The 14,700-nt window shown below is 39.2% G+C and overlaps 1 protein-coding gene across 5 annotated transcripts in view; it reads right to left on the bottom strand.

The window, feature by feature from the left end:
- Window positions 1-14,700, bottom strand: part of SON (SON DNA and RNA binding protein) — a 36,494-nt gene that overhangs the window by 5,248 nt on the left and 16,546 nt on the right. Inside the window, exons 4-11 of one of the 5 annotated variants that reach the window (XR_014219461.1) lie at window positions 13,951-14,114; window positions 11,725-11,868; window positions 10,897-11,079; window positions 10,090-10,200; window positions 9,000-9,116; window positions 2,810-2,888; window positions 983-1,100; window positions 263-345 (exon numbers count right to left, since the gene is read on the bottom strand). Coding sequence is in view for 4 of the 5 variants with exons in the window: in XM_082221506.1 (XP_082077632.1) it covers window positions 263-345; window positions 2,810-2,888; window positions 9,000-9,116; window positions 10,090-10,200; window positions 10,897-11,079; window positions 11,725-11,868; window positions 13,951-14,114 (881 nt within the window). In the remaining variant the exon portion in view is untranslated. Of the gene's footprint in view, window positions 1-262; window positions 1,101-2,809; window positions 2,889-8,978; window positions 9,117-9,748; window positions 9,820-10,089; window positions 10,201-10,896; window positions 11,080-11,724; window positions 11,869-13,950; window positions 14,115-14,700 lie in introns of those variants that run through there. The other 4 variants (XM_082221506.1, XM_082221507.1, XM_082221508.1 and 1 more) reach the window with 4 other exon arrangements.

The raw sequence follows: 14,700 nt of genomic DNA, 5'->3' as shown, positions 1-14,700 counted from the left end.
CACATATTTTAAATATAAAAAACCAATTTCTCCCACTTTATTACACAACTGTATGATCATTTTCCACCTGAAAATCCCTGTGCATGATACAAGCAATTCTTTAAAAACTTAGCCACACAACTCAACAGTAGCCTGTGACAACTGCTTCAAATAACCACAAGAGTCATATTATTATTATTAAATGCTGTAAGATCAAACATAGGTTTTAAAACATTTTATCAGCTTTAAAGTACTTTTAAAAACTCCTTAAATTTTTACGTACCTAGGCCTCGATGGCCGCAGTGTTGTGAATAGTAGGGCTGGCATTGACCGTGGCAAGAAGGCAGCTACAAGGCAGATTTGGCCCTGAAACAAGTTTCCATATAGAGGGGTGAAAGTTCACAGGCTATTCTGTGAACTATCATCTCTCTTTTCTGCCCCACCCAATCACCCGACGCAACGAACGGCTTGTGTTAATAATATACATTGGTAGCATCAACACAATATATTATTCTCACATTCTCTTTTACAAAGGCACAAAGCTTAGTATTTGGGTATCAACCTACACATCAAGTATTTCTTTGCTTTCATTCTACATTCCATTCATTTTCATTTACTGAAAATAGATTGCAAAAGCAAATGAAGAGTACAATCTTCCTTATGATTTCCTCTTCATGACACACACCCAGTTCAATATGAATCCCCATATGGCGATGTTAAGAAACCAAAGAGCAACATTTCCAGAACATGTGTGACTTCAGTTCCATAGGCATCCTATACCCATGATATAATTAAAACTGCTGCCTGCAATCATGCAATAATTGGATATTACTCTGGGGGGAAATGCTCTGGTATAAGGAAAGGCAAAACTGAGACAGATATTACCTCTCATGGAAACGTTTTGACTGGTGCAAGCCGTGCAGTTTGTGTACACAGAGACATGTTAGCTGTTGCCGGTTACCAACTGCTTTGAGTTGAGGCACCTAGAAGGGCATTTACTTACTTCCATTTTCATCCTCCCCTCTCCTTTCCAGGAACCTCTCATTAGAAAAGGGCAACCATGCAGAGGATACAAACCCCAGTCAATGTCACCCAGGGCTCCGACTCCTCTTTTGCACCTGCTTTGTAATGATAGAATGTTCATCAACAAGGTCTGGTTCATCACCAATGTGTATCCAGTTCACAAAGACGACAGAGAGCAACTTTCTGACCAAGGTCTTTTGAAGGTTGCAGGAACTTCTCATATACTTTCCAAAAGCATTGTGTGTGCATGTTTGTGCATTACAAGAATAGCCCTTTCAGGTGTAAAAGCAAAAAAAAAAAATTAAAAAAAATTTAATGGGTATTTTGCCTAGAAAGGTGGGATATAAATTTTAATAAAATTAAGGGTTTTAGTCAATTGTCTCCCGCTGCTCATAGAATGCTCTTTGCTTCCATTAACAGAAGAGGGAAGGGTTTTTTAAAAAAAAATCTTTTTCCTGCAGCTGCTCATGCCATGTCCTATGGCTGTTCAAAAGAGTCTCCCAACCCACTAAAGTAGACTGGGAGGGGGCGTGTTGTGGAAACCACCCACCCCCACCTCCCTTCATAGAAACCTGTGCCAGTCAAAGGGATACAGCTGGCAAAAGTTTTAAATGCAGTTCAGCTCTGAAAAGCACCTCTGAAAAATGGCATCCCCTTTCCTAATTGGCTTGATGGGATAGTCATAACAGATACATTTTATGATGAAATCCAAATGAAAACAGTAGTGCTTAGGCTGCATCTGTACCCACTTATTGTAAGCCCCACTGAACTCAATGGGACTTATTTTTAAGCAGGTGTGTAGGCCTGCACTAAGTACTTAATAGTGCACTGAGGTGGCATTTATTTCAATGGGACTTCAGCACACCTTGCTCTCTGGATAGTACCTCACGACTCCTTATCAAATGCAGCAGAGTCAAGGAAGCTCATTCTGTTAACTAGATATTTACCACCCAAGCAAGCCTCTAAAGTCCCACAAGTTATTTCAGAAACTTTTCTAACGGTAGCGATACATAGGTTTCACTATCTAGATGGGAGAAAGAATGTTTATTATATACGGCAACTGCCAACATAGTAAAGCAGAATGTCAGGTTTATACGCCACCATAATGTTTATAGACTTTTTATAAGTACAGAAAACATTACAGTATGTGGAAACTGAACCACTGCTTGAAGTGACAGAAACCCAATTCCATTTTGACATAATTCACAATATCACTAACCCTTCTTTTTCAATCTGTTCCAAAAAATCACACAAAAGTACTAACTGGTATAGTCAAAGTAGGATTAATTTCCACTTAAGTAAGCTACCGTTAGCAAGGCCAACAATTTGAATCATGTGGGGAATGTCTAAATATTCTAAAAGTTAGCTATAATTAACAGCAAGATTAATTTAAAAGCAAATGCTTAATAGAAGCAGCAAGAAAGAGCAATGGGGAAACTGGTACTTTATTTTGTTAGCTACCCAAAGGCATTTATGTTTTCATTTGAATATTGTCACTTCTGTGGCAATTTACCATGTGTGAATCTTCAAATTTTCCTACGCCACGGAAAACTAGTTGAACTTTAGCTCTTTTACCACTAGATGGTGCTAAGCTATTTCCTCTTCATGAGGTGGGAAAGGGCTGATAGATTCATCTTCAATTTAGAGGACAAGGAATTGAAACCTAATATGCAGGACCTAGTGATAAGAACTGTGTGTACAAAGAGAGGAGGGAATCGACACTGGCACAAAAAAAGAAAGGTCCAATGCAATACTAGACTGGCACAAGCAGAGTTAGAAACCAAAGAGGTAAGAAATTACAATTTACCAGATTCATTCAATGCCAAGAGAAGCCCACACAAATGGGAACTCCAGGAATACCCAATCCTGGGTGCAAGGGTGAATACCTATAAGAAAAACACAGAACGGACTACAGTGAGCAGACCAAGTCTGCCACTGATAGTATTTGCAATAAAGAAGTTAAACTTAATACCAGTGCTTTACAGAGAACCTCTTCTGATCCAAATAAATATTTCTCACAGACACTAGGACTTCCCCATCTACAAACATAGTGGTTATTATAGTTTTCTGTACATGGATCAAGGCATGGTAATATGGCACGTGAATTACAATGGACGGCGGCAGTGAAGTTGCCAGGAGTGGAGAAACCCTTGAGCCCAGAGGCCTGATGGGTCAACTTTGGCAAGTGGGTGGGACCTACTCAGTTTTCAATCATCAGACATTATGACATCAGACTGATAGATGGGCAGTCCCACCCATCTGTCAAGAGTTGACCTGAAGGAATCAACTGCTCTGCCCACCAGCTGATGGGAGGAACATTCAATCCCGCTCTCTGTAGGGGTCTGCTTCGCCCTAGACCCTAAACCATGGGCAAGGGTGTAATTTGGGGAAAATGGCATTGGCATGCAAAACTGGACTCCCTGGCAGCCAAAGGTTGGCCTACAGGCCAGAGGTTCCCCATCCTTGCTCTATGCCTGTACTTGTACCTATGGGTAACAAGCCCAGAAGGTCAAGCATGCTGCCGAACAAGCAAAGACGGAGGAGGAAAACAGCAAGAAAGGTTGCCAGTGCAGTCAAATCTAACAACACACAATCCAGTATTTTGCACTTAGCATAGGTTTTGCATGTTTACTTTCCATAATACACTTCTTCCTAAATTAAGGATGCTGAGATTGGTGTAACATGGCCACTAATGTGAAAATAAAGAATACAATCTTGGTGAATGGATTGGGAGCTGCACAGGGTAGTGCAATTCTAGAATGGTATCCAACAAAGTCATATCCTAAGCAGACCCCCTGAAATCAATGGACTTGTGCAAGGTTTTATTTCAATTAACTACTGCTTCCTGATCACTAGAAATCACAACCTAGTTCCATTCTGCTTTCTGAGTCTTCAGAAAAGGCACAATGTATTTTTCCAAGCTGTTTTCTGCAACCACAATGGCAGAAACACACCTTTTAGAAAATGCTGAAATTTCCAGGATGCTAATTGCCATATTCTGCATTTCTAAAGTGGGTGGGTGTGCATGTGTGCAAGTGCACACACATTTGTATGTGTGCAGACTTGCAGCTGAAAACTATTTGCCCTAAAATATATTACCCACAGAAAGCCAACGATTACTTTTGTGACTTCATGAGAAATAGATATTTAATATATTATCATGTTTAACTTGCATGTAGAGAAAAAATATCATGAGGGGTGAGGTACCTGTGGTCCTCCAGCATGGCCAGGTCAGGGATGATGGGAGTTGTTGTCCAGCAACACAACTCACATTTCTCATGCCTGATGTACTTCCAAGTTAGGTTTTTTGGTTTTTTTACGGTTAGATACATGGGCTACTGCTTAAGCCTCCAGAGAGAATCCTGAATTAGTGAAACAATTTCCCCACTTTTTAGAAACGTATACACCAATCCAACTCCTTAAGAGAAAATAAAACGTCTGTCCTTGCTCACAATTTCCTTGTTTGTTGTTATCACAAAATGCTTACTTTGTTGGAGATCTTGCAATTGCTCTCAGGAAACATTAATATTGGCAGTCACTGATTTCTGAAGTAAGGGAAGATCATCATTACAGTCCAACACCAATGAAGCACTACCCCTCTCTCCTATAAGTGTTTCACCTGGGCACTCTCAGCGGCACGAATCCTGTTCATTGCAGCAATCACAAAGGTCAGCGTAGTCAGGGCCCTCCAGATCCTGAAGTGGGACACAGTACTGGGACAGGGGAAGCTTCAGAACAGCCACAGCATCCAGGCAAACATTCTCACCCCTTCGCCCTCCACTCATTCACAACATTCTGCGTCATGCTAGAGCTCTGGAAGGGATGTCCCCTTCCTTCCAGTAATACCATACAGTGCCAGTTCTCATTTCACAGAACCTTTTCAGTCTCTCGTTTAGCAAACAGGATGTAGAAGAATATTATAAACTTTCTATCACTTGGGGCGCCCAAAGATCTTTTTGTGTACATGGTGACACACTACAGTAGCTTTTCTACAACTATGTCATTATAAAATACAGTTGCTCCTGAACACCTTGGGAGTAAAATGTTTTGGCTCCTGAATGATTTAAAACTGGAAGTGAGCGTTCTGGTTTTCGAAGGTTCTTTCGGAAGCCGAACATCCAACGGGGCTTCCACGGCTTCCGATTTCGACTGCAGGAAGTTGAATGTTTCGGAAGTCAGATGGACTTCCGGAACAGATTCTGTACGACTTCCGAGGTACGACTGTAATCAATCCAATTGTGCACACAAGTCCAAATACAATATAGGTTGAACAAAAAAATAGGACTGTAGTCCCAAGCACTTACAAGATGTAAGCCTCAGTGGATAGTATGAAACTTATTTTTGAGTAAATGTGTGCAGAATTGGACTGTGGCTAGACTCCAAAGAGTTACTTTAGGCATTCCCAGTGAAACTTTCACTCCAGCCCATATCACAAATAGCTTCCCTTCAGTTTCAAAAGAGGCTTTCTATGTGGCATGGGAGGACCGTTTTTCCAGAAACAGACTTTCCACAGGCACATGGAATTAGTTGTGCAGTTCTTTGAAACTAGGCACAAGTATTTTAAAAGCATTCCCTCCAAAAAGCCTAGTAAGTAAATAAAATAATCCTAAAGGAAGAATGAATGTCTTGCACGTGTGCTGTGAAGAGTTTAATATATTTGCATTTGTGAACTGATTACATCATTGATGATAATGCAAAACAGAAATAATTTCTGCCTGAAAGTGTTCTTTTCAGAATACTGTTCAACAACCTAATGCCCAAACATTTGATATCACACTACTAAAAGTCAAACAAATTTAAACAAAACCAAACAACAAATTGCTACTGGTTTTTTTTTAATGTGGCCTTCTTTCTATCCCATGAAGCATATTAACAAGACTATCTCAAGTTAACTCTATAGTGACTGAATTTTGTTATGCTTTGCCAAAACTAATTTTTAAAAAATTAAAATGCAACACTGATGTAATATTTCATTTCTCAAACAAATCACCAATTCTACTTTAGGTTCCTTAATTAATTCACCACAGAATCAAAGTAGTACAATATCTAGAAGACTCCAAAGCACCCCGATTTCTGCATTCATAGAAAGTAAAGTGAGATATTATTAATCTGGGTAATGATGAATGAATTTGATTTTCTTATGGTTTCATTTCCCACCTCCACCCCCAAAGAAAATCCCCATCATATTCATGTTGACTTGGACACAAGTCCTACTGACTTCACCATGAGATTTACTTCCAAGGAAAAGCACCTAGTACCCACAGGATAAATGAAGAAAGTCCAAATACATTGTAGAAAAGTATTTTCAATCTCAGGAATTCTACACTGTGAGCAGCAGAGAGACCTTGTCTCCTTTGCATCTCAGCCTGACTTCCATCACTCAGCTAGAAAGTTTTGAATAGGAAAGGAGCATCCATCTCCTCATAATACCATTTTAATTTTTCAAATGAAGTGACTTTTTGAATAACAAATTCTAGAAAACCTACGAGGAACTGCTTTCCATATACATCTGATTTGCCTGTAACTGGAAAGACTTAAACTTTACAAGGAGGGGGCCCACTGACGGACTTTCCATTAACCCTATGTGAAAACAATTCAGGAACACTCTGACCTTGAAGATGCATGTGAAGATAGGGCCAACTATTACCAGAGAGCATGGCAATTCGACCTCACAGACTTCAGGAGAAATGTTCTACTCAACATTTCTTTGGTATCTAAGGTGATCCAGGACTCAGGATACAGAGTGTGTGTGGGGGGGGGACACACAGGATGCAAACGCCAGTGCTTTGCCATCCCCACCTATGCTTACAATTCAGCAAACTCACATGAAAAGTTCCCCAGCAGGATTCTTCCATGCTCCATGTCCTAGGCCCTCAGTGCTCCTTGCATCACGAGTACCAATGACTTGGATTTAGGCATAACTAAGCAGATTTCAAAAAGGGCAGAAAGCAATTGTGCCTACAGTACACATGATAAGCTTGTATTATCAAGTAGAGAAAATCATTACAGCACAGGAGAACCAATGAGAACTCTTGGTCTGTGAAAGTCTAAGGACAGTATATCCTGTTTTGAGAATCTTAAGCGAAGGAAGTCATGAGCACCCTAGCACTACTGCTATCAGATGGCATCATCAACAACACCTTGCTCTTGAGCATTTTAAGATGGTCAATCCAAGGTCAATCTCTAGCAGCTGAATAGGGCCAAATACGGGACCATTACTGCTTGAAGATGGACATACCCCCCGACACTTCTTGCTACAAAGGGCAAAAAACCATTATTTGGAACTCGTCATTTTAAGGATGTCATGATTCAAGAATCATTGGTTCAATCTTCTAGATTTTATTAAAAATAATTGGTGTATGTCTAATTGATACACTACCAATTAAATTATAGCAAGTATGACTTTTTTGTGAACTGTACATGGGTGATGAAAGACAAACACACAATGGAAGCTTCAGCAAAACCTTCGCTAAAATGGTGGCAGCCATTCCATAATTACCCCTGGCTCCCCACTTTTATTTCCACAAAGAAAACCTTTTCAGCAGGTAATATTTACAGATAATAATATATTTACAGTATTTCCCATATAGTTTAATTACAAAAGTGTAAAAGAGTATAGTACATTTTATCAACAGAATACAGTTAAAAAACTCTCTGGTTACTGTATCTAAGCGCTTATATTGACTCAACTACAGCCCATTTTTCAAACCATCGGCTCCAAGAAATAGTGCTACATAAAAACCAATAAGAGCTGGAAGGTAAAATTATTTCTGTTGGAGGAGTGTATGTGGAGAAAGAATTTTCACTGAGACTGTAAAAATATACTTGCCAAGCAAACAAGCTAACTCCACCCCAGTCTTTTGAACTCTCCAGTACTGCGTAGTCAATTCTGAAACCTAGCTGCACAAATTCTGACTCATAAGTTCAAGGCACCTTTGATGTTTCTCCCTTTAAAGTCATCAAATTAAGTTCTACAAGCGGGTCGGGGCTTGAGTTATAAAAATCAGCTCTGAGTGAAGTATCCAAGCATCCTTTTTTGTTGTTGCCTTTGTTGCCTACTTAACTTAAAGGCAAATAAATATGTTCAGCTTTTCCTCTGCCCCCACCCTACCAACACATACACTCTGCTAATCCCTTGCTCAGCAGACTGCAATTCCCTCCTCCATCTAGTATTTGTGTAAGATGCTCAGATCAACTTGTCTATCCCTCACCAATACTAACTTCATCAAGCCAGCCAATAACTCTCCCTTAGGAAGGACAACAAAAACAAGCCTTTTCCCTATTCTACCCCCACAATTCGGGAAAACCTAGGGCAAAGCCTCCTCTATTCATACCTGACCAGGCAAGTCCAGATGGTGCTGCAAGATCAGGCAGGGATTAGGAACCTCTCTCTCTCTCTCTCTCTCTCTCTCTCTCTCTCTCTCAATGAGAGAAAAGTTAAGTCCCCTGCCTCTTAATAAGTGGTAAGGACATTAAACTATGGAGAAAAAGCTCTCCTGCCATTTTCAGATTCTCATCTCTCCGCCAACAGAAGCAAGCAAGTGGATTTTTACAGCCCTCTGGCAATCATTTATTGAATTCACTGTCAAAATTTTACTGAAATCGCAACCAGATTGATCTCTTGGCTAGGTAAGTAATGGAACGGCATCATTTAATTGTACCCCGCATTTCAGGACAATTTCAGCACAAGATAACAGTAACCGTGGGAGTAATTAAAACAACTCTTTTCAAACGTGAGCATAGATCATTCTCCCAGTTTCTACAGTTAACCTACGAAACCAGTATTAACACAGAGCTAGTTAGGCATAGTAGATACAGATTCCAAAACAAGAGTGCAACACATCTTGACAGAACACAGAAGTAAATTAACTCATTTATTTTCTGCACCTATTTTAGGAAGCTATTAGTGTCCTAAGTGGGTCACTGTCACTTCTTCCAGTGATTTCAAAGGAATTTATCATGTGACATTTGGACTCATCTGTCTGAATATCATCTACCTTTTTAATCCAAGCCTGGGGACCGCTGTTGGATAACTGTTCTGATGACAAGACCTGTGCTCCAGTGCTTCCTGTAAAATGGCCTGGGATGGAATTCAGCTGAGCCCAGGCATCAATCTGCAACCATAAATGAACATAACAATATAATCAATTACTAAGTTCTCAAATGCAGACACGCACCACTATATACTTTTACATGGTACACAGTAGAAGCATAATCCATTTCAAAATAACTTAAAATTTGATGTTCTGAGACAATTCCCACCGGCTAATGCTGCTTCACCTACTGCTATGTTTCTTTTGTGGGGTCGTTCTTTAACTGATAAGAAAAAACATATTTTGCTCAGAATCATAGAATTGCAGAAATATGCAGCTGTCCCTTATGGGGGTTGAACCTGCAACCTTGGTCTTAGCAGCACCATGCTCTAACCAACTGAGCTATCCAGGTACTTCCTTGAAGAAAAGAAAAAAAAGTATTTTTCTTTGTAAACCACTTCATTTCAAAGCATGGTACTGTACTGGGAATCTAACTGGCAAAAATAAAAGGAATTATAGCATCCTTTCAGTGTTTGGAAGTCTAAGTTAAGAACATACGAAAGCTAACTTGGTTGTTTCTAGTCCACATTCTACCCAGAATTATTGTAAGTTCAGACTAAACTTCAATTTATAAGGAATTTGAAAATTGATATTGCCACTAGTATATGAAACAGTAAAACGATTTCAGAAAACACAGCAGGTTGGATCCAGACCTGTCCTTCTATGTTTTGGAAGGCGCCTTCTGTTCACGGAAGGGACTGAGATCCATCAAAGGCTCCTCCACCTGTGTATGAGCAGGGAGAGGCGATTTTGGCCAATTTCCCCACTGCAGCCCCCAGGGCCACCTCCCACGCTGTTCTAGAGTCCCACAACCCATCAGAGTCGCTTTTGAGAGGGCGCAGAGGGTTGCAGGGGGAATGGGTAAAAACAGCCCCCTTCCTCCAGCACAGCATCTCATGGGTTGCGTTCTGCCCACAGGTAGTCTGGCTCCAACCCAACATGTCTTCAACTTTCCCTTTCCGGGGAGATCAACAAGAAAGAAACTGCAACCTACCCGTTCCTGTGCACGATTTAACAAACACATTGCCTCCATGTCAAATGTATTTTCTGTAAGCCTCTTTTGGGCTATGGTCCGCTCAGTCAGTGCTGATGAGATGTCCACAGGCTAAAAAGTAATAAAGATATCATCTGTTTTGAAGATCTCCAGAGCTAAGGAAATGCATCCTTCATAGAGGGTGTTAAAAATTATGTAGAAGGCAGTTCCCAAAATTTGAACACACTTTTGCACGACCAAGAAACAGAAACTAAGAGTGAATATACATAAGAAAAGGTAGTGGGCTTTATCCTTTTTGAATTACTGAATATAGGACTATAATTTAGATGGACATACAAATGACCTCTGCGCATATAGAGGGTCTTCCTCCCCACACCCCACTCCCTTGACAGCTACGGGCATGGTTTGGCAAGCCAGTTTTGAACACAGAGAGCTTCAAAAACAGTTTGAAACACAGTACAAGGAACAGTGCTGAGGCTAAATCAGAATCTCCTCTGCCGGCACACCAATCCTTTAAATATGCCTGTGCATGTTCTCTGGATTGCTGTCTAAATTCTACAGATTGCTTTTCAAAGATTGCCAGTAGCTCTTATTTCTTTCAGGGGAACATATTTGTATCTGTTCCATCAAGCATTTTTAGAGAATCTGATTCCATGTTTGTCATCTGTTCTGTTTATGATTTCATATCTTTATGATGTTTTTATTAAACACAACCATGATTTTTAAATGAGCTGTAGATTCTAAATACTCATGTATCTATAAGGTAATGAATAGGTATCCATGTGTTAAGATCTCTTTGCGTTTTACCTCCAGATTGGCTGGGTTGGGGAACACATCGTCCTTGTTCTCATCCTTGTTCTTGTCAACTGGAACCCATTCTCCATATGCACTATCTGATTCTTTTTTCCGGTGTTGAGATCCAGAAGAGACAGGAAACTCCTTCGTCAAAGTAACCTGATTTTTCGGAGCTGCCGGTTTTATAGTAGGAGTCTTAAAGGGGAGGGGGAAGAGAGTATTATAATCATAAGCATTTATTTCAAAGATTTCTTATAAGATTTAATCATCGTAAGGTCCCAGGTAGGTTACAACAATAGAATGTTGTTGTTGGCATCCATCTATCTCAAGAACATACAAATAAAAAACAGCTAAAACTCTTGCAATTATAAGACAAGTAAAGCTGCTCCAAATGGAGGCCTCTACACTTAACACACAAATGTAGGATGGTGTGGAAACAGGGATGCAACACCACGGACGGGGCTCGAAGCACCAACCCATGTCTGTTGCCACAGAACTGCCCTCTACATCAGTAAACATGTGAATAGCACTAATGTAAAATGCTTGTGCATTCAATGCTAATTAGATAGATGTTTGAACATCTGCAATTCAGCTTCAAAAGCCATTTCCTAAGCAATTTAGAGTGTGTCTAAACAGGATTAACTATTGCAGTCAAACTTTTTCAAAAGTTGTTGAACATGGTTATTAATGTTATACATTATAGCACAATTGGTTGCTCTAACATTAATTGCAAGCAATAATTTTATAATAAACCATTATTACTGAGTCTCATTTGTCACAATTATTTTCTATAAAATTATCAAATAAAGACTTTTGACGCTGCAATTCTGCAGTACTCACAGTTAAGTTGAAGAAAATAGGTTTGGGCTCATTGAGTTTAAAGGGATGGTTGATAAAAGGATGCTCTTCCTCCTCTTCGTCAGACACATGAGGCTTGTTCACAATAATATCATCTTCCTGGCTTTGTGCAATCTTCTTGCATTTCTTTAAAAAAAATAAATCACCACAATAATAGGAATGAGGCAACGGTTGAGCAAATAAATCTATATAACGTCAGTTACCAAATACTGAAAATTATGGGAATCAAAGACTTTGACTGCTTGGCAACAGCACCGTATTCAAGACCAGGCCTGGAGATGATATCCATTATACCTGCAATACCACAGCCCTAATACAACAGATGCTACTGAGATTGCTGTGAAATCATCATGTGCAGAAGATCTAATGCCATCTGGCTTGCTTCCAATATAAATGGATTTATCTTATACCACATAATGACTAATTCAGTTTTACTATGCCCATCACTAAACTGAAATAGTGTCATATGCCAAAGGAAAAGCAACAAAGCCCCTACCATGTGGTCCACCTCTCACCTGAAATGCCTGTGACACAGACATGCTGCTCAGAGTAAGAAGCAAACAGTTTATTGCCCTTGCTTCCTGGAGGATAAAAAGATCAGTAAAAGATTGGGCAGAAAGCAGAAGAGACCTATTATGGGTGTGAAGCCTGAAATCTGAAAACCTGTCCGAGACCAGGGAGAAGAGTCGGTGGAAGAAGACTGGAAGAAATTTAAAGACTATCTACAGAAATATTGTAAAATTAATGAATGTTAGAACGATGTTGGATAGAAATTAAGTGGTTTCCAGCTGTAATATTTTAAGGGAATATGAAAAATGGGTTGTTAATAGGGAAAAATCTAATGTTATTATTTTAAGACCAAAGAATTATTGCAAAATTAATGAATGTTAGAAGGATGCTGGAATGAAGCTATATGGTTTTAGTAGAAATGTAATAAAGAATTAAGTAAAAGCTGATTGATAATGGGCCAAAACGAAAAAAAATTTAAGGTTAGAACGTTAAGATAAATTATAGAACAAAAATTGAGAAAGATGGAAAGAATTTGCTGAAATAGTTAATTGAACTAGAATACAAAAAAGGGAGGTGTGAGGTCGATGAAACAAGTAAATGAAAGGTAAAGATATGGAATATTGGATGTGAGTTTTAGTGTTTTGTTTTGTTTTGTTGTATTTTTTTATGTTTTCTTTTTTATGTATTGTAATGTGTTTTGTTAAACTTTTTATTGTTTTTCTTTTTTCTTTTTTCTGTAATCTTTAAACTTCTAATAAATATCATTTAAAAAAAATGAAATCTGAAAACCTGGGCGGAAAATAAGCTGTAACTAAGATCCACCAAAAGGAAGTACAGTTGTACCTTGGAAGTCGAACAGAATCCGTTCCGGAAGTCCATTTGCCTTCCAAAACGTTCAACTTCCAAAGCGCAGCTTCCTATTGGCTGCAGGAAGCCGCAGAAGCCCCCTCAGACATTCGGCTTCTGAAAGAATGTTTGAAAACCGGAACAATCACTTCCAGTTTTCAATTGCTTGGGAGCCAAACGTTCAACTCCCAAGGCATTCAGGACCTGACGTACAACTGCATATGACATTTGGGTATATCTGCACTTTCTGTTCCTATAAAACAAAGGCATTTATAGTTTTAAATTTCCTAAATATGCAAAATGCTATGATTTTATATTCTAAGTTATAAATGATACATTTGTGTGGTAAATAATAAGCAGTTGTATTATTATTATTATTATTATTACTATTATTATTATTATTATTAAATTTATTAATCTTTTACCACCTAAAGAATCTCCAAGCAACCTACCATTTTTAAGACCATAAAAAACAACATAAAATCAGGAAAAAAAGAATATATTGTAATAAAAACCATACAACATATAAAACCAACCCAGTAAAGCAGCAGCAAAAGCATGCCATCAGTAGACAGCAAAATCAACATACTCTATCAAATGCCTTGAAGAAGCTTACATTGATAAGGAAATAAGGATTTAACATATGTCATCGTCCCCCAAAAACATACAGAAAAGATGTGGTTTTCCCCCACAGCTTTAAAATTTCCAGAAATGTTTTATCTCTACCCCACATCCCTCATTAAGTTATCTAGAAATCCTGCAATTTTAAAACAGATTTTAGTATCTTACTGGATAAATGCTGCATTTTGTATTGAAATAGTAATAGTTGCAAGTTTCATTTGATTCTCTTACCTCAGTGAGTTCCAATATTGTCTCTTTTGCAGACTTTTGTGCAACCTTTTCTTCTTTCTTTTCTGGAGTAACAACAGGCATCAGGCTTGGCGGTAAAGGAACACCAGCCTTTGCACACATGGCAGCTGCATTTGCTTTAGCTATTTCAAGTAGTTGTGCCTTGTCTACAAAAATAAGAATTTATTTATTATTTCGTATCATGTCCATTCTCAGGATGAATTCCTACACTGCACTTAGAATTCCAGAACTTCACTTAGAAAATGGAAATATGCCTGGCTCCTATTCTAAAGAACGCTAAAGTAATGGAAGATTTAGTTCTAAAAGCGTTTCCTCTCCTATCTCTGAACCCAATTCAGATAAACTCACAGATCACTTTGCACAATCAGCTGTCTTAAAATAGGAAGGGAGAACCTATGGTTTTCCAGATGTTGTTGGACCGCAACTTTCATCATCCCCGAGTCATGGCTGATGGAAGCTGAGGATTCACCCAGTCACCGTGTGTGAAGTGGGGCACTGCCACTGAGCAGCCCCCTGTACCACCTGACAGGATGTGAGAGGTCAGGTGACAGCGAGAGCCCTGAACTGGCAGCAGGTGCCAATTATGTGTGCATTGAAACATGCTGCCACCAGCAACCCAGTGTTTTCCCTGCCCCCTTCCAGTCCTAGTGAGCAAGCAAGCAGGGCGATAGTAAAGCATCAGCTGTAAATTTGTCCAACAACATCTGGAAAACCATAGGTTCCCCATCCATA

This window comes from Podarcis vaucheri (assembly GCF_965113315.1).
Source record: "Podarcis vaucheri genome assembly, chromosome: 4".
Taxonomy (NCBI): Eukaryota; Metazoa; Chordata; class Lepidosauria; order Squamata; family Lacertidae; genus Podarcis; species Podarcis vaucheri.
The sequence above is the reverse complement of the archived record's forward strand: the minus strand, read 5'-3'. Positions and strand labels throughout refer to the sequence as shown.